We start from the raw sequence: 24,759 nt of genomic DNA, 5'->3' as shown, positions 1-24,759 counted from the left end.
AATATACATTTTTATTGTAAATGTGATGACTGCAAAACAAATAAAACAAACAAACAAAAAACCCTAATGCTCTATTCCTTCCCTATAATTGCACTCCCCAGAGATAACCCCAGTTACCAGTTGGAGTAGGAAATAAAAAGGAAAACTTTCCTAGTGATTTTTCCCCCATCTCTTCTCCAGCAGAAATGAGCAATTTTAGTTTCTCTGTGTATTTTCAGGAGCCTTCAGTCGAAGGAAACGAAACTCCATCTATGTCACCGTGACTTTGCTTATTGTGTCCATGTTAATTCTCACGGTGGGCCTTGCTGCAACCACCAGGACCCAAAATGTGACTGTTGGAGGTTATTATCCAGGAGTTATTGTAAGTATAAAAGGCATAGATGGGTCTCAGTAGCTTGCTGGCTTCAGACATTCGGGTTCCACTATGAAGGTTTTCAATTGAGTTTGATTTTCTAGGGTTTGCTCAGTTTTTCTCCTTTATATATCTCTCTATATTTATATAGGAAGGCAACTGGGCCCATTAAGAAGAGCACTGGACTAAGAATCTCCATCTCTAATTAGTAGTGTGATCCTGAGCAAGTCATCTCATTCTTTAGGACCTCAGTTTCCTGGTCTGGCAGATGTTACTAACTAGCAGGGTTAACCTTAGGCTAAGATCCTTTCCTCTCTGGGCATCTACTTTCCTATATATAATAGAGGTCTCCTGATCTTACCTGAACTCTGAGAACCCTGGCAGCTTGACACTCTGTGACCAACAGCACTGATCTCCAGAGTGATCCTGCACTCCGATTAGGAAAAATACGTGAAATATTTACTCCTAAAATACGTGTGTTTATTTACAAATTATGTACATGTTCATAAAACATACACAAATGGAAATTTTAAAATTAAATAAAAATGAAATAAACAATAATTTTTAATATCTTCATACTAATATTAAATTTCAAGGACTGAGTTGCACTTCACATGAAGTCTGTCATTAAAGATAATGACTATAAATTCTTATTTCAAATAGTCCACTAGATAATTTTGAATATTTTTGGCTGACTTATCAGATATGATTAGATCGTCATTGGCATCATTGTTTTTTAATGTCGATCTCACCATATGGCTGACAAAAAGCTAACCTTGAGATTTAGAAGTGGTGACTCTTCCATTTTCTTGTTGCTGGCTTGTGCTTACATTATTAGTGTCATCTGCAATTTGTGGTTTCTCAACAAGAGGCTTTGCAAAGCTCTTGTCCATTTTAGGGGGACTAGTTTAGTTAAACCTAGGTAGGACAATTCCGGTCATGTGTCAAGTGCCCCACCATCAACACTTTGCTGCTTGGAACTTGCCCTCCTTCCGCAGGATAGCTCACCTTGTCCTCTGACATTCACACTGAAGAAGGGTTCCAGTGACTGTCTGTTTATTGAACATTTGTAATGCTTAATTCCTTTCTTATTATTTTAGATAAACAATAAATAAGAAACAAGAGTTCAAATAGTTTCTTTCCATACTTCAGTGCATTGTTTGACCCACCCCCAGAGTGTATGCAATCTACTTTGGAAACCACTGAACTCTTTATATACAAAACCTCGTTTAATATCAAATCATCACATTTTACACTTAAATACATACAATTTTATTTGTCAATTATTTGTCAGTAAAGGTGGGGGAAAGAAAAGAAAACAAAAACAAAAATCTCATTTAGATCTACACACACTGCTGTTGAACTCAAAAGCCTAACTCTAAAGTTAGGATCATATTTTTAATATCAAGTAAATGGGTTTCCAATTCAAATTGCTAGACAGACAGCAGTGAGGAATTTTAGTATGGTTCATTAAAAAAATATTTTAGGGTAGCAAAGAGGTCAGATGTATTTGTTGTTTTGTTTCATATTTTCTCTCTCTCCTCTCTCTCTTTTTCTTTTCCTTTTTTTTTTTTTTTTTTTTTTTTTTTGGAGAGGTGGGGATGGGAGAGAGAAGCAAAGAGCAGGAAAGCGATTAAAGATGGATGTCTTTGAGAAGCCAGCACTTTGAGTGACCAAGACTGACACCTGTTGCCTAGGTCACCGATTCTACAGTCAGCCTCCTCAACAGCCCTAGCAAAGCTGGGGACTCACGTGGGCTGGCCTCCCACAAGCTGAAGACTGCCGGGGAAAGTTCCTTCACAGCTCTTGGGCAGGCAGGGCTCCCCCCAGCAGAGGGCAGGTATTCTACAGACACCATTTGGTGCCCTCTGTTAAAACTGTGATGTGAGAACTCACCCAGTCCACTTCCTGTGGTGAGGCAAGAAAACCAGTCATCAGCAAAATTGGATTTTATTTTTAAACAGCAAGGGGTGGGGAGAGGAAAGGAGGGTAAGATTGCATTTTGATGGCTTGGAAGAAGAATATATGAGGTCTGTGTGACTTTGCGGGCTTCAGGTAGCTGTGTTTAGTGAAATATGTCTGATAGATGAGATAATACTCAAGTCAAGATTCATATTCTCCATGGGTGAGGGGAAGGTATTTTCCAAGACATTTAAGAATAGTAACTCCTATTCATGATCAGTGGATATGAACCTTCTCTGTAGAATATCTGACTGTGGGTGGCTAGGCTGGAATACATTAACAAAGGAAGGAGGGTGCATGATTGTTGTTATTCTAGTACCTGATGTTCAGCTACCATTTCAAGTTGAAGCAGTGGGGGCGTGTGTCAGTGTGTATGCTTTTCACTAAAAGCTAATCTGGAAATGTTAATAGGAGAGCCATCCCAAACAGATAGTGCCCCATGGTTTTAACCTTTAAAAATTTGCTCTTATAGTTCCTGTAGATTGTTTATTTAAAATGGGTTTTAATTATAGAAAGTGAAAGGGGAAGATTGCAGATTGAAAAGCAGAAAAATCCATTTGAGTTTATAGGTCAGATCATGTTGTAACAAATACAATAATGACTCATATTTCTGAAACAGTAAATGCCTGAGAATCAAGATTTGTCCAGGAATGGGGCACTTTGACTAATTGAATAGTTTGGTTATTAGAGGTACTATATAAACGCTAAGCCAGTGGTTTCCCCACCTTGTTGTGCATAATGATCTGCTGAACCTGTGGAGAATACAGAGCTCCACTCCCTACCCCCAGAGTTCCTGATTTAGTAGGTCTGGGTGGAACCCAAAAACTTGAATTTATTTTCCAGAGCTAACCTTTGATTGAAAAAGTAAGACATGCCGAATCTGCATTTTAATAAACATCCCAGGGGAGTCTAATTCAGGTGGATCAGCAACCACCTGGAGAACTGAAACATCATAAAAATAGTATGCTTAGCAATAAAACCAGAGTGAGCATAATGTGGCATTTTAAGATTCCACACTACCAAATTGGTCACTTTGAATATAAAATGCCGTTGTATGAAAAAAAAATTCAGGTTATTTGGAACTCTGCTGTTTTGGACCCTAGTTAAATGTGTTAACAGTATATGAGAAATTAAATTTCAAAACAGACAAATTAGGGAATAGTTATTAGATTAAAAGAAGACTTACCATACCTTTCATTTAAATATTGAGATCTCAGGCATTTTAAAATATAATTGTGTTTGCATACTTTCAGTTATGTGAAACTTTCTAGGGCATCTTAATTTTGCCAAAAGAGGTACTCCTGTATAGTGAGATGCATTATAATAGGGTGTTAGCTACTCTTCCTGAGCTAGAATGTGGTATCATCACCCTACAACACATACACATGCATGCATCTTTAAAGATATTCCTATCAGTACAGGCTTAACTATATAATTTTTTTAAAAAAATTAAAACCCATAAAGACAAACCAGTTTAGGATTTTCACTGTCCTTGAATATTCAAGACATTTTATTCCAGAAGAGTTCTAATTAGATTTCTACTCTGGAGGCTCACCAGAGAGCCTTGGTTGTTGTAGGAAGTTTAAAAAGACAGGTGAGAGAGCCTGCTTCTTCTTTATAACCCTCTAACCTTAGATCCAGGAGAGGGAGACCTCTAAATGTGTTTCTTAAGCAACCCACAAGATGCAGTTGACCACCTGATCAGTGTGGAAAGCCTTTCATTCTTGAGCCCTCTCCCCAGCTTTGTAGTGATAGGGCCCACATCAGCATGGGTTTTCTTTCAGGAAAGAATCCAGGAGTTTCTGCCCCATTTCCCAGGGGGTGTGGGGACCAGTTAATTGAAAACATGTCAGAATTATTTTATATGTGGTAATAATTACATCAATTATACCAGAGTTACCTGAAAATTACATCAGGAGAGAGGAAAAACAGGGATCATTCAAAACAATTAATAGCCCAGAAACTGTCTTTAGGCCAATGTGACTTGAGCTTCATAGGTAAAGACTCTTGATAAATCCAACCAAGTTTTAACTAACTTGAATGCTCAGGAAATATAAGAAGCTCTGGATAGGGGGATTTGGTGGTTTATTATGAATTAGGCAAAAATTTTGTCCACCTCTTGTTGAAAATGTTTCTAAAATAAAGTTCCTACCTTAGTAAGTACTTTTCAAAGACGAGACTTGAATCTTGATTTGCTAGATAAGACTTATAATGCTAGAAGATTCTAATCTTCATTGGCTCCATGTTGCCTCCCTAGTGTTGTCATTCAAAGCTCTCTGAAGATGACTTCAGTTTGGCCTCCCATTACCTCTCTTTTGCCACAATTATTAATTCATAGTCCCCTGAACATGACATGGGCTTTTCTGCCTTGATGCTGTCACTCTCGTTCCTCTTGGCCTTGACCATCCTCCCTTTCTCTCTCTCTCTCTCTCTCTCTCTCTCTCTCTCTCTCTCTCTCTCTGTTCTGTCCTATCCCAGCTTAAAGACACATCTGGGATATTTCTCAACTACTGGGGTCCACAGTGGTGTTTATCATCTTTGAACTCCCTGTCATAGATTCCTCTTACTCATGGTTCCTAGAAAATTCTCACATCCAGCTTTGTGGGATGTTGAGCTATATTCTCATTTAGCTACATTTATGCAGGTCTACAATCCCTTATCTGAACCCTTGGGTCAGATGTGTTTGAGAATTTAGACTTTTTTATATTAGAAAGATAATACAACACGTATATCATATATGATCAAACATCCCAGTGGGGTCTTGAGAAACATCCCATAATCAAGCACTTTTATATTTCTACTATAAACTGTGTGTCTTTACACTAAGCTGATAAAGACAGTTTTTAAAAAAAAAAAACAAAAACCCTCACATCAGTTTAGGGTCTGGTTTTGCCACCAAGTTAGTTACAGAAAAAGTCCTTTTTAAGAGCTTTGTGGATTTCAGGATTATGGAAAGGGATTGTGGAACAGTTTACTTAATTATACCTCTTGAGGCTGAGTCTTGTTGGTCCTGGTATCATACTGTATCCTACTTCCTGGCCTCCAAATCGCAGATCCAGCACAGTGCCTCTCACAGAGTAGGTGTCCAATTGATATCTATTGAATGACTAATCCTTCTGAGCCTTGGTGTTGGGTGTCTGGGGCAGTGGATGGAAATAGGCATAGGTTATATAGAGCCCAGATCTCTTGACACTGACTTTGATTTCTAATGATGTCTTTTTTCTTCTTCAAGTGGAAGGGAGCCGAAAACAAAGCAAACTCGTGATTTGTTCAGGTAATAGTGGGATCAAGATGAAGATCCAAAGGTCTGAATGTTCCACAATTCCATGCAGTTCTCAAGGGGCAGAGATTACCTTTCTGAGGCCTCAGGAGAGCAAACAGTTCATTAGAAAGCAGCTGCCTATTTTCAGGAAATTCTGTTGATTTTTTTCTTCTTTACTTTCAACTCCTCAGCTCTTCCTCACATAGGACTTCTTACTCCATCCCTGAAGAGAACTTTTTCCCTGGGGGGGGGGGGGAGCTATGAAGATGTTCTACTAACACTGGCTACAAATGCAGCAAAATATTGTTGAAAGCACCCCAGCTGTTAGGAGACCTGAGTGGCCCTGCCAGTAACTTGCTGTAAGAGGGGATGAGTCCATACAATTCTCTAAGCCTCCATTTTCCTATCTGTCAAATGAGCTCCGCCAAACTCCATAACACTACTGTGACCAAAAAGGAGGGCAAGTAGTTCTATAAATTAAAATGCTTTTCAAATGTAAGGTAGTTTTAGTAACACTGGTGAGTTTGTCAACTTGTCATCTAGTGAATGAATTCTTCCCGCCATGACTCAATTGATATTAGTTCCCTGCCTGGTGAACTCTACCTATCCTTTGAGCTCATGTTAAAATGTCTCCTCTTTTGTGAAATCTTAGAGTTACCATGTATTTAGCAGCCTACTTTATGCAAGTCACACTACATACAGACACACTTCGTTTTATTGCGCTTTTTTGCACTTCACAGATATTGCATATTTGGGGGTTTTTTTTTACAAATTGAAGTCAAGACCCTCTACCAGCAGATAGATTATGACTCGCTTGACTGTGATACTAGCTTTATTGCAGTGATCTGGAACAGAACCCACAGTATCTCTGAGGTATGCCTGTACCTTATCTCATTTAATCCTAACAGCCCTGTGTGGTAGGTATCATTATGACTCCCATTTTTTAGATGAGGAAACCGAAATACAGAGTGGTTAAAGGCCTAGCCCAAGGTCATACCGTTTTTAAGTGGCAGAGCCAGGGATATTACACAAATTGAATTATTCTCTGTTCCTATAGCACTTTGTTTATACCTCACCTGTGGTCCTTTAACACACAATCTGTCTCTCCTTCACTAGACTATGGAGATCATGAAGGGCAGGGTCCATGTCTTCATATTTATCTGACAAAAGTACTCAGTGAATGTTAGAAAATTGAATGAGTTGAAGTGGAATAGAAGGAAAGGGGAGGGAACTGGATGAAGCAACTGGCTGGCCTGGGATTTGCAGTACCATAGTGCTTTGTCTTTCCAGTTAATTCCATGAGACTTCAGCCCACCTCTTCTAGTCCCTGCAATTACAGAGGTATTTGAGAGTGCAGAAATAGCCAGTGTCTTTCCCTTCTGTCTTAAGGTAAAGACTGCTGTTGGCGTTCAGAAGACATTCAGTGAGTATCTGTGGAAACTGGTGAACTCCTCAGTAAAAGGATTTATTTTTCCATGTAAGAAGCTGGCTCCAGCATTCTCTCAATCTTCACAAGTGGCCCAGAGTGACATAAGCACAGACGATTCATAGAATTCTTCCTAAAAAACTAAAAGCTGTGGGACATGTTGAAGGGGAAGATAAGATAGAACACGAAACTCTCTTATGAAACAGCAAATAATGATAAGATTTCCCAGCTCAAATCAAATTAGAGATGCTCAAAAGTTAAATGTCTTTTAAAATAATAATCACTAGAAGAGTAATATTTGCTTAGTATGTACTGTGTTCCAGGCACTGCAAAGTTCTTTGAATGTATCATCCTGGCTAATCCTACAAAAGCTCTATAACATAGCCACTACTATAGTCCCCATTTTCCAGATGAAGAAACTGAGGTCAATAAGTTTGTTCAAGATTGCACAAACATAAGTGGAAGAGCTGGGGTTAGAAGCCAGACTTGTCCGATAACCAGATTTTAATCAGTACACTTTAAGACAACACATTTTAAATAGCTTTAAAATAAGACCAGTTGGGAGACAGGCATAATTTAACAGTTGAGTGAAGATGCTCTCAGTAGAGTCTTGGATGGCATGGGATCTGTATACCCTTATGAATTTCAGCTTCTATTTCCCAAGAGGGATAGCTGGCTGAGTGGGCCTGCAGAGTGAGTCCTTAGAAATTTGTATTCATTCCTTCCCTTCATTCTCTTTCATTCTTGGATTTCTAAGACAACTACCCAGTCCCCCTACATTGCTCCACCACACTCCTGCCCAGTCCATGGGTCCATTCGATTTCCAAGCCTAGGTGTAAGATTTGGGGCCTCAGACTGAAATAGATGCCCCTGTGAGCCAAGGTAAGGCTGCAGATGGAAACCCAGATCATTAGTGAGGCTAAAGAGATACGTAACTACATCACTGAATTTGTGTTAAGCTTTGTTGGTCCATTCTGACCACTTTATTTCATTTTCACCCCTGTCAACAGCCATCCACTAGTGATAGTTTTCAGCTGAGACTGGCAGACTCAGTCCACTAATGGCAGAACTAAGAGGAAAGTGGGATCTACTACATGAACCATCATCCTAGCCTCTTAGGCAGGGAAATTGTTTTTCAAGGTTTTATGCTGCCATTTCTGTTCACCCTTTAATAAATGCTTTCTGTTCATAAATGAAGCAGAGATGGAAGAAGAGGTGAATGAGTGCTAACATAAATTGCAGTGGGTCAACCACAAATACAGGCTTAAAAAAATAGTTCTCTGTTTTTAAGTCTAAAGTGCTTGCTAATTTCTGAAGTACTTCCTGGGTTTTATTAATGTGCCAGATGCACCAAAAATTGCTATTTCAAATCTTTATTTTCTAATCCAGGCATCAGAGTGAAGGTCACTTGAAAAAAAAGGTATAAAGATCAGAATGTAATGCATGCTTTTCACTAGTATATGTCTCTCACTGATTCACCAGTCACATATTAGGTAATGGATATTGAAGTTGAAATGGGCAGGCTCTGAAAAGCTGTGGTTGACTTTGACTTTTAGTTTTTGGGCACATGCATATCTTTTTAGGTGTGACTTATATCTACAAGGAAAAATTGGCAAATGGTGTGAGTGATACTTTTATTGCACATACTGTATTTGTGTAATGACTGCATGTGGCTTTAGCATGTATACTCCAGTTACTTTTCGTTAGCCTGAATCATATCCAGGAGTTGAATGAATGTGTGGTCAGGCTGACCATCTCACAACATATGCCATGTTGCTTTGCAGCTTGGCTTTGGATCATTTCTTGGAATCATTGGATCCAACCTTGTTGAGAACAAACGGCAGATGGTAAGTTTTCATTGCTATGGAATCAAGTTATTCATCTGAAAGTAACACAATTCTTAAGGTTACTCAGATTGGGCCACAAAAGAAACTGCTACTTTGCCTTTTCTCCTAAGCCTCCAGGGAACTTGTTTTCCAGTGACCTTGTAGTATGGGACTTGTTCTCATCTTGCCTGATGCTCTCTCAGTGGCCTAGCTAGTCTCTTTAAGTCACAGGGATAGAATATTCTGGATCTTGCCCTTTGCTTTCCTTCTCACTTCCAAAAGAGTGCCCCAGCCTATTCAGTCAGGCTACTGTCCTCACCTAGAATGCCTTTGCTTCTGTCATTTCCATTGCTGCAGCCCTGGATTATTGGTGACTCTCACATCTTCTCTGATGCATAATCTTTTGAGGGAGTTTCCACAGAGAGTTCCCACCTTTTGAGATTACAATCTAGGGCACTTTGATTAAGAGAACAAATATACTTGGGACACACAGAAGACAAAATAAAATTATGAAGCCAACCCAAATTATTTCCATTACCCATAGTTCATAGGTAAATACGTTATAAGTTCAAAAGGAAGGATGAACATATAACAGGAGGTAAATCTTAGAAAGTTTTATGTCCTAATGGGGGCCCACAAGGGCAAGCTGTTGCATTTTTCTGATTCAGTCTGAGAAGGGTTCCTAGAGAGCAGGCAAGGAAGGTACAGACCAAACTGCAAGCATACTGCAGTTTTATAGGCTCACAAATCAAGATGCCTGGTGAGTGGTCAGATGGTGAACCGACTAGGCTCCCCCAGTACAAGTCTCTGTGGTATTTTAACTTTGATAAGGGGTCTATTTAACAGCAACGTTAATCAGGTAACATAATACAGAGAGCTCTAACCATATATTCTCCCCCAGCAATGTGGGGATTTGCCCTCAGGGGAGTTCTAATAGGTCTCTTCTTCCATTTCACCTGGACTCACTCCCATCCCCACCTCCTACCAGTTGTGTTTACATTTTTGGCTGAAATTATTAAAAATAATAGGGGAGTTTTAATTTTACAGCCGATTATAGCATAGCTAATAATTTCAATTTCATGGCATCATTCATCCATTATTTACTAATTCTCTGTAGAACTGTGAAGTGAAATTTATGGAAAAAGGTTTCTGAACAACTCCTGAAGGAGATAAGTATTTCCTCCTAGCCTGTTGACATGGGAGAACCTTAGGGTGGCCTTGATTTTCCTTCCTCCTTTTCCCTGGAAGCGTGCTTAATTCCAGTCTATTTCCCCTTCTTTTCTTCCAAGATGAGAACAAGTCCCATACCACAAGGTCACTGGAAAACAAGTTCCCTGGAGGCTTAGGAGAAAAGGCAAAGTAGCAGTTTCTTTTGTGGCCCAATCTGAGTAAGCTTAAGAAGAAAAACACCTCAAGGAAGAAAAACACTGATTTATCTAGTTCTGCAGGTCAATGCAAGCAGATGGTGGACTCAGGCAACACCTATCCCTGTCCCTAGAAATACCTTGAAACACTTACTCCCACATTGGTTTGTAAAGAAAGACAAATTATTAGGAACATTTCTGTTATCTAACATAATCAGAGAATAAGGCAGTCTGGTTCAAGCAAACATTTTTCCTACTTGAAAATATTCATATGTACCATACAGAGTTGATCAGTTTCAGAGACGTCAACCCTTATAAAGTGTCTTTAACATTTAAGTCTTAATACATTGAATGTTCTCTTGCTTTAATGATGCAGAAGGCTGTGAAGGGTTGTGCAGGGCCTCAGAATCATCCCTGTCTTCATCAGTGCCCACAATGAGGGATTGGGAAGAACACTGGACTAGATGGTGATCCTGGGCACATACACCACTTCCCCTCTCTGAACCTCCAATTCCACAATAAATAAAATAGGGGGTTGGGACTACAGGATGTCAATAGTCCAAAATTTTTCTGACTCTGAGAATGGAAGAGTCATTCAGTGAAATTCTGCCATGGACATCATGCAAGCCTCCTCTTCATTTAGTGCTCACAGATACAGAGTGAATTTCTTAGCTTGCTCTAAAAATGTTAAAAGTGCTTCACTGGCCCCATCTCTGCTTCCACCTTCCCCAGCTCGCACTCATCTTACATGACTGAAAAGAGCATCCTCATGGGGTGGCAGACTCTTGGGGATCGCCTTGTTTCCAGATGCAGCAAGAGTGGAAGGCTAACAGACACTTTTGTTTTGTTCCCTCCACAGCTGGTGGCTTCTATCGTCTTTATCAGCTTTGGTGTGATTGCAGCCTTTTGTTGTGCCATAGTTGACGGGGTCTTCGCTGCCAGACACATTGTAAGTATTTTTAGACCTGGGTTAAAGTAAGTGTGTAATACAATAACACTTCATTGAGTGTATGCTAAATGCCGTGAGGGGTAACAGACGAGGGAGAAGACAGGATCCCTGACAGACAAGATGAGGACACTGATGGACACGCAGGCATCCAAAGAACTGGGTCTAAGCTGAGGAGGTTAACTCTAAGTGCCAGAATGGTTTATCTTGGACTCTGGCTTGGACTCTGGGGGTCAGGGCAAGCTTCCTGGTGGTGGTGAAGCTGGAGTCTTTGACATGTGGGTGAGATTTGGAAAGGCAAAGACAAGGACAGTGAGGCCAGGGGAACTGATGTTGGGAGTATGAGGTAGTGAGAGAGGGGCAGGAAGCCACATGACTTCCTGACAGACTTAGAGGTTTCAATAGCTGGCTTCTCTGCCCTTTAATAGCAACAAGTGTCGACAATGAGGACAGAGACACCTTTTCTCAGGTGTATGAACTTTGCTGTCCCTACAACAGTAGTTGGAGAGTAGAGGTGTGATTGGGTTCTGAGGAAAGCTCCAGAACTAGAAGCCTCCACTCACAGCCTAGTCCTGGAGTTAAGGTGCCAAATGCTTCCTACTCTGATGAATCTGTGCCTGGAGAAAGGTCATTTTATTCCTGAAACCCAAATCTGTGCTCCTTCTCTGGGGAATCTTGGGATTCAGGGTGTTCCTATGTGGTTCTCCACTAGATCCCTCACCCCTTTTTCACCACTTTCCATTTCATGCTATTCCAGATATTTGGCCAAGGGCCGACCTGACCTCTTCATTAGGCACAATAGGCACAATGCCTATTACCCACAGTATATTCAGGGTCACATAAAGATGTCACCATTTCTTTACAAGTGGAAGAAAAACGATGAACTTTTAGGTCAAAAGAAACTTTTTGCATATAATATAAATATATATGTTAATGCAGTCATAAGACATGATTAAAATAAATAAAATATAATTTTCAATAGGTTTTAATGGAGGAAGGGGCCCACAAAAGTAAAAGTGCCTAAGTCTCAGGGAAGTCATAACATGGCTCTGATCTAGCCCACAGACCAATATCAAGAGTGAGCCACAGCAAATTACTGAGCCCCCACAGCAAACTCAAATGCTCATTTGATTCCAACTGAAGCAACATTGAAAATGAAAACATCTCATGAACAAGTTGCAAATTTTTTGTTTTCTAAAACAATTGAATTGGCACAAAATTGTATTTTCAGAATCTTCTGTGGATCGATGATATTTTATTCCATGTCGAACTTTGACTAATAGTGCAGGTCATACTGAGGGAATGTCATGGGTATGGTTGGATCTGGGAAAGGATGATTTGCAACATTTCAATTCCAACTTGTTCTCGGACCCTTCTCCCAGGTATAAGAGTCAGTACCTCCTTTGCCAAGATTACAGGAGTCCACATGGTCAGCACTGCCACCAAAGCAGTCTCTGAAATGTTACTTCAGGAGATAATTTCTGAGCAGGGAGAAAATAAAGGGGTGGGACAGAGAAGCCGGTTGCCCAATTTTCTTTTAAGGCCATGAATATAAATATAGGCCCTTATATCAGACCCATCTCTTCTGATTTTAGCGGAGAGCAGCCATCTTCTTCTTCATCTTTTTCTTCTTAAAAAGGCAAATAACACATCAGGAATTTGTAACATCCACACTCCTACCACACTAACATAATAATTCTTATCATTTTTGCATATTACCCTCCAAGTACATACCTATTTTTGAAACACGGTTGCAGTCAATCGTAGTACACATGCTATTTTGTATTTAACAGGAACTATCTTAATAAAAATAATGCCTTGCTTTTGTGTAGTGCATTTAGATTTTCAATGTGCCTTCACATGTATTACCTCATTTGAGACCCACAGCAATTCTGTGAGGTATCCCCATTTGACAAGCAGTATTCACTCTGAGACAGTCTTCATGGCAACATAGGCCTTGTGGCCTAGAAGCCTGCAGCAGATATTGATGGCATCATGAAATAAAATGGCTTCCTCCATTCCCGCCCACCCCCATTCCTATTTATTTTTATTAGTTTCAGGTGTACAAAACAACATAATGATTAGATATTTACACCCCTCACGAAGTAATAAACCCACCAAGTCTACTCCCCATCTGACATCATACATAGCTATTACAATACAATGGACTATATTCCCTATGCTGTACTTCACATCCCGTGGGGGGGGGGATATATATATATGTATATGTATATATGTATATCTACATATATGTACATATGTGTGTATATATATATCTATATCTATATATGTATATATCTATATATACCTATAGATATAGATATATAAATATCTATATATCTATATAGATATATATACTACAGGTGCCAAAGAAATATATACACATGACTTGTACTCTCTTTTGTTATTGGTATATATTGAATATTACAATTTTAATACAGTTTTTTCCTTTCTTAAAATGTGTGTACATATTTTGGCACCCTGTGTGTGTGTGTGTGTGTGTGTGTGTGTGTGTGTGTGTATCAGGGGTACCAAAAAATGTATACAAGTGGACACTTTGGTCAATGTTGAGCAATCAGTAGTTCGCCATAATCAGAAGTGTCTGAATGCTGATGGTAACCACTTTGAGCACCTCTTGTAATTGCAGAAGTCAAATGTGACTTGTATTCATCTTTTATTATTGGTATATATTGAGTATTACAACTTTAATACATTTTTACTTTCTTACACTGTGTATACATTTTTTGGCACCCTCTGTATATATTTATAGTTGACATTCAGTATTATTTTATATTAGTTTCTAGTGTACAGCACAGTGGTTAGGCATTTATATAATCTAAGAAGTGATTCCCCCGATAAGTCCAGTACTCATCTGACACCCTATATAGTTTTATATGTGGGAGAAGAGTCCGAGAACAAGTTGGAATTGAAATGTTGCATTTCAATATTAACATTATTAATTATATTTCCCATACTGTATTTCACATCCCTGTTACTATTTTGTGACTACCAATTTGTACTTCCTAATCCCATCACCATTTTCACCCCTCCACTAACCCCTCTCCAGTCAAGCAACCATCAGTTTGTTCCCTGTATCTCTGAGTCTATTCTGTTTCATTTGCTCATTTATTCTGTTTTTTAGATTCCACATATAAGCGAGATCATACGGTATTTGTCTTTCTCAGTTCTAACTTATTTCACTTAGCATAATATCCTCTAGGTCCATCCATGTTGTTGCAAATGGTAAGATTTCATTCTTTTTTATGGGAGAGTAATATTCCATTGTATAAATGTACCACAAATTCTTTATTTTTTATTTTGCTTCCCTTACTAATATGGTTACTGACTGTTTTCTAATCCCCTCACCTTCCCCTTTATCCCCACCCCCCTCCCATCTAGCAACCCTCAGTTTTTCCTCTATGTCACCAAAACTGTTTCTGATTAGTTCATTCACTTATTCTTTTCTTTAGATTCCACATGTAAGTGAGATCATATGGTATTTGTCTTTCTCTGTCTGACTTATTTCACTTAACATAATGTTCTCTAGGTCCATCCATGTTGTTGCAAATGGTAAGACTTCTTTCTTCTTTATGGCTGCGTAATACTCCATTGTATAAATGTACCACAGTTTCTTAATCCAGTCATCTACCGATGGGCATTTCGGTTGTTTCCATGTCTTGGCTATTGTGCATAGTGCTGCAATAAACATAGGAGTGCATAAAGTTTTTTGAATTAGAGTTTTGGATTTCTCCACATAGATACCTAGGAGTGGGATTGCTAGATCATAAGGTAGTTCCATTTTCAGATTTTTGAGATACCTCCATGCTGTTTTCCATAGTGGCTGCACCAATCTGAAATCCCACCAACAGTGCACGAGTGTTCCCTTTTCTCCACATCCTCGCCAACACTTGTTGTTTGTTGATTTATTGATGATACCCATTTTGACTGGGGTGAGGTGGTATCTCATTGTGGTTTTTATTTGCATTTCTCTGATGATTAGTGAGTTTGACCATTTTTTCATACGTCTGTTTGCCATCTGTATGTCCTTTTTAGAAAAATGTGTCTTCATGTCCTCTGCCATTTTTCAATTGGGTTGTTTGTTTTTTTGGAGTTGAGTTGAGTGAGTTTTTTATAAATTTGTGATATTAACCCCTTATCAGATATATCATTGGCAAATATCTTTTCCCATTCAGTGGGGTCCATTTTTGTTCATTGATGGTTTCCTTTGCTGTGAAAAAGCTTTTTAGTTTGATGTAATCCCACATGTTTATTTTTCCTCTTACTTCCCTTGTGCAAGGGGATATATCAGTAAAAATCTTACTCCGGGTAATGTCTGTGAAGTTTCTTCCTACATTTTCTTCTAGGAATTTTATGGTTTCAGATCTTACATTTAAGTCTTTAAGCCATTTTGAATTTATTTTTGTATATGGTGTAAGGAGGTGGTCCAGCTTCATTTTTTGCATGTGTCTGTCCAGGTTTCCCAGCACCATTTATTGAATAGACTGTCTTTACCCACCGTACATTCTTGCTTCCATTGTCATAGATTAAATGGCCATATAGGCATGGATTTATTTCTGGACTCTCTATTCTGTTCCATTGATCTATGCGTCTGTTTTTATGCGGTACCATGCTGTTTTGATTACTGTAGCCTTGTAGTATAATTTGATGTCAGGTATTGTTATACCTCCCACTTTGTTCTTATTTCTCAAGATTGCTGAGGATATCCGGGGTCTTTTATGGTCCCATATAAATTTTAGGATTGTACGTTATATTTATGTGGAAAATGTCGTGGTAGTTTGATAGGAATAGCGTTGAATATGTATATTGCCTTAGGCAGTATGGACATTTTACCTATATTAATTCTTCCTATCCATGAACATGGTATGTGTTTCCATCTATTTGTATCTTCTTTCATTTCTTTCTTCAGTGTCTTATAATTTTCTGAGTACAGATCTTTTACTTCTTTGGTTAAATTTATTCCCAGGTATTTTATAGTCTTTGGAGCAATTGTAAATGGGATTGTTTTTTAAATTTCTCCTTCTGATGTTTTATTATTGGTATATACAAATGCAACTGATTTCTGAATATTAATTTTGTATCCTGCTACTTTACTAAATTCATCTATCAGCTCTAATAGTTTCTTGGTGGAGTCTTTAGGGTTCTCTCTATATAGTATCATATCATCTGCATATAATGACAATTTTACTTCCTCCTTACCGATTTAGATGCCTTTTATTTTTTTTCTTGTCTGATTGCTGTGGCTAGAACTTCCAGCACTATGTTGAATAGAAGTGGAGAAAGTGGGCAACCTTGCCTTGTTCCTGATCTTAAGGGGAATGGTTTTAGCTTTTCCCCATTGAGTATGATGTTAGCTGTGGGTTTATCATATATGGCCTTTATTATGTTGAGATATGATCCCTCTATTCCCACTTTCTTAAGGGTTTTTATCATAAATGGCTGCTGGATTTTATCAAATGCTTTTTCTGCATCTATTGATATGATCATGTGATTTTTATTTTTCATTTTGTTAATGTGGTGTATCACATTAATTGATTTGATGTTGAACCACCCTTGCATACCAGGGATGAATCCCACTTGATCATGGTGTATGATCTTTTTAATGTATTGCTGAATTCTGTTCACTAATATTTTGTTGAGGATTTTTGCATCTATGTTCATTAGAGATATCGGCCTGTAGTTTTCTTTTTTGTGGTGTCTTTGTCTGATTTTGGGATCAGGGTGATAGTGGCTTCGTAAAAGTGTTTGGGAGTCTTCCTCCTTCTGGATTTTTTGGAAGAGCTTGAGGAGAATAGGTGATAATTCTTTTTTGAACGTTTTGTAAAATTCACCTGTAAAGCCATCTGGTCCAGGGCTTTTGTTTGTTGGGAGATTGTTGATTACTGATTCAATTTCCCTGGTGGTAATCAGTCTATTCAGGTTTTCTGTTTCTTCTTGAGTTAGCCTTGGAAGGTTGTACACCTCTAGAAAATTGTCCATTTCTTCCAGATTGTCAAATTTGTTGGCATATAGTTGCTCATAGTAATTTCTTAAAATTTTTGTATTTCTGCGGTGTCTGTTGTCACTTCTCTTTTATTTCTGATTTTATTAATTTGGGTCATCTGTTTTTTTTAATGAGTCTGGCTAAAGGTTTGTCGATTTTGTTTATCTTCCCTAAGAACCAACTTTTGGATTCATTGATCTTTTGTATTGTTTTTCTGGTTTCTATTTCATTTATTTCTGCTCTGATCTTTATTATCTCCTTCCTTGTACTCCCTTTGGGCTTATTTTGCTGTTCTTTTTCCAGATCCCTTAAGTGTGAAGAAAACTGTTGATTAGTGATTTTTCTTGTTTCTTCAGGTAGGCCTGCAATGCTGTGAATTTCCCTCTGATGACTGCTTTCATGGCATCCCATAGATTTTGGGTCATCGTGTTTTCATTTTCGTTTGTCTCGAGATATCTTTTGAATTCTTCCTTGATCTCCTGGTTGACCCATTCATTATTTAGTAACATGTTATTCAGCCTCCATGAATCGGTGTGTCTTCCATTTTTTTCCTATAGTTCTTTTCTAATTTCATAGCACTGTGGTCAGAGAAGACAATTGGTATGATTTCAATTTTCTTAAATTTATCAAGACTTGTTTTGTGGCCTACCATATGGTCTATCTTGGAAAACGTTCCATGTGCACTTGAGAAGAACATGTATTCTGCAGCATTGGGGTGAAATGCTATGAAAATATCGATTAAATCCAGTGGTCCAATGTGTCATTTAAGGCCATTGTTTCCATATTGATTTTCTGTCTGGAAGACCTGTCCCTTGTCAGAGGTGTGTTGAAGTCCCCTACTATGATAGTGTTAATGTTGATCTCGTCTTTATGTCAATCAGTATCTGTTTTATATATTTAGGTGCTCTTATGTTGGGTGCATAGATGTTTACTAGGGTTATATCCTCTTGTTGGATCAATCCCTTTATTATTATATAGTGCCCATCTTTGTCTTTTAACACGTTCTTCATTTTAAAGTCTATTTTGTCAGATATAAGTATTGCAACTCCAGCTTTTTGGAGTTGCAAATGGAAATGATTTCTCATTTCCATTTGCATGAAATATATCACTCCAAACCTTCACTTTCAGACTTTGTGTGTCTTTTGATCTGAGGTGAGTCTCTTGTATACAGCATATACAAGGGTCTTGCTTTCTTATCCACTCAGTCACCATATGTCTCTTGATTGGAGCATTTAAACCGTTTACATTTTTTTAAATTTCTTTTTTAAATTTATTGGGGTGACAATTGTTAGTAAAATTACATAGATTTCAGGTGTACAATCCTGTACCACATCATCTATAAATCTCATTGTGTGTTCATCACCCAGAGTCAGTTCTCCTTCCATCACCATATATTTGATCCCCCTTACCTTCATCTCCCACCCCCCACCCCCCACCCCCGTTACCCTCTGGTAACCACTAAACTATTGTCTATGTCTATGAGTTTCTGTTTCTCATTTGTTTGCCTTGTTCTTTTGTTGTTTTTGGTTTATATACCACATATCAGTGAAATCACATGGTTCTCTGCTTTTTCTGTCTGACTTATTTCGCTCAGCATTACACTCTCAAGATCCATCCATGTTGTCACAAATGTTCCTATATCATCTTTTCTTACCGCCGAATAATATTCCATTGTGTATATATACCACAACTTCTTTATCCATTCATCTATCGAAGGACATTTTGGTTGTTTCCATGTCTTGGCCACAGTAAACAAAGCTGCAATGAACATTGGAGCACACGTGTCTTTATGTATAAATGTTTTCAGATTTTTGGGGTAGATACCCAGGAGAGGGATTGCTGGCTCATATGGCAATTCTATTCGTAATTTTTTGAGGAACCTCCACACTGCCTTCCATAACGGCTGCACCAGTCTGCATTCCCACCAACAGTGTATGAGGGTTCCTTTTTCTCCACAGCCTCTCCAACACTTGTTACTATTTGTCTTCCTGATGATAGCCATTCTGACTGGGGTGAGGTGATACCTCATTGTGGTTTTTATTTGCATTTCTCTGATGATTAGTGATGTTCAGCATTTTTTCATATGTCGATTGGCCATTTGTATGTCCTCTTTGGAGAAATGTCTCTTCAAGTCCTCTGCCCATTTTTCAATTGGGTTGTTTGTTTTTTTGTTGTTGAGTTGCATGAGTTCCTTGTATATTCTGGATATTAGCCCCTTATCGGAGGCACTATTTGCAAAAATCTTCTCCCATTCAGTTGGTGGCCTTTTATTTTGTCGATGGTTTCTTTTGCTGTGCAGAAGCTTTTAAGTTTCATATAGTCCCATTCGTTTATTTTAGCTTTTACTTCCATTGCCTTTGGAGTCAAATTCATAAAGTGCTCTTTGAACCCAAGGTCCATAAGTTTAGTACCTATGTTTTCTTTTATGCAGTTTATTGTTCAGGACTTATGCTTTAGTCTTTGATCCATTTTGAATTAACTTTGGTACATGGTGACAAATAGAAGTCCAGTTTCATTCTTTTGCACGTGGCTATCCAATTCTCCCAGCACTATTTATTGAAGAGGTTGTCTTCCCTCCATTGTATGTTTTTAGCTCTTTGTCAAAAATTGTCTGTCCATATTTATGTGGTTTTATTTCTGGGTTCTCAATTCTATTCCATTGGTCTATGTGTCTGTTTTTCTGCCAATACCATGCTGTTTTGATTATTCTAGCCCGGTAGTACAAGCCAAAGTCAGGAAGTGTGATACCTCCATTATTGTTCTTTTTTCTTAAGATTGCTTTGGTTATTCGGGGTCTTTTGTGGTTCCAAACAAATCTGATGATTTTTTGTTCTATTACTTTAAAATATGCCATTGGGATTTTGATGGGGATTGCATTGAATCTGTATATTGCTTTGGGTAATATGGCCATTTTAACTATGTTGATTCTTCCAATCCATGAGCATAGAATATCTTTCCATTTCGTAGTGTCATCTTCAATTTCTTTCAAAAATGTCTTACAGTTTTCAGCATATAGGTCTTTCACATCCTTGGTTAAGTTTATTCCTAGGTATTTTATTCTTTTTGCTGCAATTGCAAAAGGAATTGTTTTTTGTATTTCTTTTTCTGAGATTTCATTGTTAGTATATAGGAAGGCAATGGACTTTTGTGCGTTGATTTTGTAGCCAGCAACTTTACTGTATCCGTTGACTGTTTCTAATAGCTTTTTGGTAGAGTCTTTAGGGTTTTCTATATATAGCATCATGTCATCTGCAAAGAGTGATAATTTAATTTCTTCATTCCCAATTTGGATGCCTTTTATTTCTTTCTCTTGCCTGATTGCTCTGGCAAGGACTTCCAACACTATGTTGAAAAGCAGTTTTTCAACATTAATTATGAGATTAGCAGAGGGCTTGTTGTATATGGCCTTTATTATGTTAAGGTATATTCCTTCTATACCTATTTTATTAAGTGTTTAAATCATAAATGGATGTTTTATCTTGTCAAATGCTTTTTCTGCATCAATTGATATAATCATATGATTTAAACCGTTTACATTTAAAGTGATTATTGATAGTTACATAGTTATTGCCATTTTTAAACTTGTAGTTAGATTGTTTTCATCTTTCTTCTATTTACAGAAGTCCTTTTAGTATTTCTTTCAATGCTGGCTTGGTGGTAATAAATTCCTTTAGCTTAATTTTTTCTGGGAAGCTCTTTATCTCTACATCAACTTTAAATGATAGCCTTGCTGGATAAAGCGATCTTGGTTGTAGGCCTTTGTTTTCCATCACTTTGAGTATCTCCTGCCACTCCCTCCTGTCCTTCAATGTTTCTGTAGAAAAGTCATTTGATAGTCTCATGGGAGTTCTCTTGTACGTAACCCTCTGTCTTTCTCTTGCTGTTTTTAGGATTCTCTCTTTGTGTTTAACCTTTGCCATTTTAACTATAATGTGTCTTGGTGTGGACCTGTTTGGGTTTATCCTGGTTGGAACTCTCTGCACTTCCTGGACTTGTATGTTGGTTTCCTTCATCAGGTTAGGGAAGTTTTCGGACATTATTACTTCAAATATGTTCTCAATCCCTTGCTTCCTTTCTTCACCTTCTGGTATTCCTATGATGCGCATGTTGTTGCACTTGATGTTATCCCACAAGTCTCTTAAACCATTTTTATTGTTTTTTATTCTTTTTTTCTTTCTGTTGTTCTGTTTGGGTAATCTCTGCTAATTTGTCTTCTAAGTTGCTGATTCGATCCTCTGCTTCATCTAACCTGCTGTTAATTCCTTCAAGTGAGTAATTTATTTGAGTAATTGTGTTCTTTATTTCTAACTAGTTGTTCATTATGATTTCTCTATCCTTCTTTATGTCGTCTCTAAGCTCCTTAAACATTCTTTTTTTTTTTTTATTAAATTTATTGGGGTGACAATTGTTAGTAAAATTACATAGATTTCAGGTGTACAATTCTGTATTACATCATCTATAAATCCCATTGTGTGTTCATCACCCAGAGTCAGTTCTCCTTCCATCACCATATATTCGATCCCCCTTACCCTCATCTCCCACCCCCCACCCCCTGCCCCCGTTACCCTCTGGCAACCACTAAACTATTGTCTGTGTCTATGAGTTTCTGTTTCTCATTCTCCTTAAACATTCTTATCATCAGTGTTCTGAACTCTGTCTCTGATAGGTTGGTTACCTCTGTTTCATTTGGTTCCATTTCTAGAGGTTTCTTCTGTTCTTTTATTTGGGATATGTTTCTTTGTTTCCCCATTCTGGCTGACTCTCTTTGTTTGCTTCGATGTATTAAGTAGATACCCTAGAGTTCTTAGTTCTTGCTGGGTTATCTTGTGTAGTATGTGTCCTTTTATTTGACTTGCACTACTTCGTTCTTCTCCTCTGCGTGTGCTACGAAGATGACTCTTGTGTTGTGTATATTGTCCTGTTAAAGAAGACGTTTAATTGCTTTTCGCTTGTGAGTAGGTGGGATTAACTCCTAGGCTGACTAGTTGTGAGACTTGGCTCTGCCCACCGCAGGGTGTTCTGCTGCGTGAGGGTTGACCACTTAAATGTGGTTTGGCCTCTATGGACTCTTGTGTCTGTAGAGAATTCCCTCTGGGTGGGTCACTTGTAGGTCAAACCCAGTAGTACTCTGGTTTGGTCTAGAGTTGGCCTCTGGGTGTGTTGAGTCTTTTGCCTCTTAATCTGGGCCCTGGTAGTGCAATTTCAGAACAAATCAAATCACCAAGCACAACAACAACAACAACAACAAAAAACATCAAATACATTCACATGTTAAAAACAACCGACATCCCACACTCAACACAGGCAAAGATATCAAAGATATAAAGACAAAACAAAACAAAACAAAAAAGCAGCGCCAGTCTTGGCTTAAGCCCACGAAGTAATCTCCAGGTTGTCCTCTGCTGTACCAAAGATTCCCCTGCGTATTGTGCAGGCAGAGCCGGTCACCTGGTGCCCAGAGTGACGTTGGGTCTGCAGACTTAGATGCGTGGGGCGGAGGGGTCTGGATGATAGTTTCTACAAAGTCAGTGCAGTTTCTGCCCTTGCCTGCACATATGCGCACTGAGAGTAGCACCACCAGCCCTGTGTCCACCAGTCCTGAGTCTTAGGGCACTTCTTCCGTGTGTATGTGTGTGTGTGTGTGTATGTGTGTGTGTGTGTGTGTGGCTTGCGGGAGATTTCTGAGGTGCTGAAAGCCCAGAGCTGGTCTGCTGCCTACTGCTGATCCCTGGGAGTGCCTTCGCAGTTGTATTTGCCCTGCCCTAGGCAGGCCAGAAATGATGGGGGCTGGGGATGGAGGGGTCTTCTCTCTCCTAGCCCAGCCTTGTCACACTCTTCCCGCAGTCCAGAAAATGTGGTGGCTGGGGGTGGAGGAGTCTCTTCTCTCCTAGCCCAGCAAAAAATCACACTCTTCCCAGCCTCTTCCCTGTGTCAGAGTTACACGCTGGTCTTCCCAGAGCCTGAGCACTAAGGCTCCTCTGTAATCTGACACTACTCCTCAGTTCAGGGGCCAGTTTAAGTCTCTGGAAGGGCGGGGGTAGGATTGGAAGAGTGGGGGGAGGGGCCCAGGTATGGAGTTTGTGTCCTTTGCCCGACCTAGGGCCCAACTGGCTGCCCCCTCGGCGCGAGAGATCAGCTGTGGGACGCAGGGAAAGAGCCCACCTCCTGGCTTTTGTGTTTTCTGTTCTGTCCTGGGATCCCCTGTGTCTCTGAAGCTGCGGATGCCTTCGGCGTTTCCACCGCTGCAGATGCGGGCCACATTTCTACTCCGCTCCCTTCCCTCTTCCCCTGCTCGCCCAATTTGCCCACCTTCAAGTAATCCTTGCACGAGTCTCTTAGCTGTTCTGCGTGATGAGCAGAGTCCTTTGATGGGTTATAGATGTCTCGTTTGTGATAAGATCCGGAGGAGAACTCAAAAATTGCGGCCCACTGCCGCCATTCCTATGACGTCACCCGACATTTTAACTATATTAATTCTTCCTACCCATGAGTATGGTATATGTTTCCATTTATTTGTATCTCCTTAATTTTTCTCTTCAATGTCTTAAAATTTTCTGAGTACAGGTTTTTTACTTCCTTGGTTAAATTTACTCCTAAGTATTTTATTTGATGTAATTGTAAATGGGATTGTTTTCTTCATTTCTCTTTCTGGTAACTTGTTATTGGTACATAAAAATGCAACCCATTTCTGAATATTAATTTTGTATCCTGTTACTTTACTAAATTCATTTATCATTTCTAAGAGTCTTTTGGTGGAATCTTTGGGGTACTCTCTATATAGTACGATGTCATCTGCAAATAATTACAATTTTACTTCTTCTTTTCACATTCGGATGCCTTTTAGTTACTTTTCTTGTTTTATTCCTGCAGATAGAACTTCCAGTACTATGTTGAGTAAAAGTGGTGAAAATGGGCATCCATGTCTTGTTACTGACCTTAAAGGGAATGCTTTTAGATTTTCTCCACTGAGTATGATACTAGCTGTGGGTTTGTCATATATGGTCTTTATTATGTTGAGATATCTTCTCTCTATTCCCACTTTGCTGATTTTTTATCATAAATGGATACTGGATTTTGTCAAATGTTTTTTCTGCATCTATTGATACAACCATATGATTTTTATTTTTCATTTTGTTTATGTGGTGTATCACATTAATTGATTTACAGATATTGAACCAGGCTTGCATCCCAGGAATGAATCCCACGTGATTGTGGTGTATGATCTTTTTAATGTATTGCTGAATTTGGTTTGCTAATATTTTGTTGAGGATTTTTGCATGAATGTTCATTAGGGATATTAGCCTATAGTTTTCTTTTTCTGTAATGTCTTTGTCTGGTTTTGGAATCAGGGTAATGGTGGCCTTGTAAAATGAGCTTGGAAGCCTTTTCTACTCCTGGATTTTTTTGAATAGTTTGAGATGAATAGGTTTTAATTGTTTTGTGTTTTTTTTTGAATGTTTGGTAAAATTCACCTGTGACGCCATCTGGTCCAGGACTTTTGTTTGTTGGGAGCTTGTTGATTACTGATGCACTTTTGTTGGTAGTATTGGTCTGTTCAGATTTTCTGTTTCTTATTGATTCAGCCTTGGAAGATTGTAAACTTCTAGGAATTTACCCATT

At 38.7% G+C, this 24,759-nt stretch overlaps 1 protein-coding gene across 3 annotated transcripts in view; it reads left to right on the top strand.

Moving 5' to 3' along the window:
* Positions 1-24,759, top strand: part of TMEM255A (transmembrane protein 255A) — an 80,316-nt gene that overhangs the window by 6,616 nt on the left and 48,941 nt on the right. For all 3 annotated transcript variants that reach the window (XM_019719285.2, XM_019719287.2, XM_019719288.2), the window contains exons 2-4: positions 219-361; positions 8,787-8,849; positions 11,052-11,141. In XM_019719285.2, the coding sequence (XP_019574844.2) occupies positions 219-361; positions 8,787-8,849; positions 11,052-11,141 (296 nt within the window). The remainder of the gene's footprint in view (positions 1-218; positions 362-8,786; positions 8,850-11,051; positions 11,142-24,759) is intronic.

This window comes from Rhinolophus sinicus, chromosome X, assembly GCF_036562045.2.
Source record: "Rhinolophus sinicus isolate RSC01 chromosome X, ASM3656204v1, whole genome shotgun sequence".
Classification (NCBI taxonomy): domain Eukaryota; kingdom Metazoa; phylum Chordata; class Mammalia; order Chiroptera; family Rhinolophidae; genus Rhinolophus; species Rhinolophus sinicus.
This window is presented reverse-complemented; position numbering and strand designations above follow the sequence as displayed.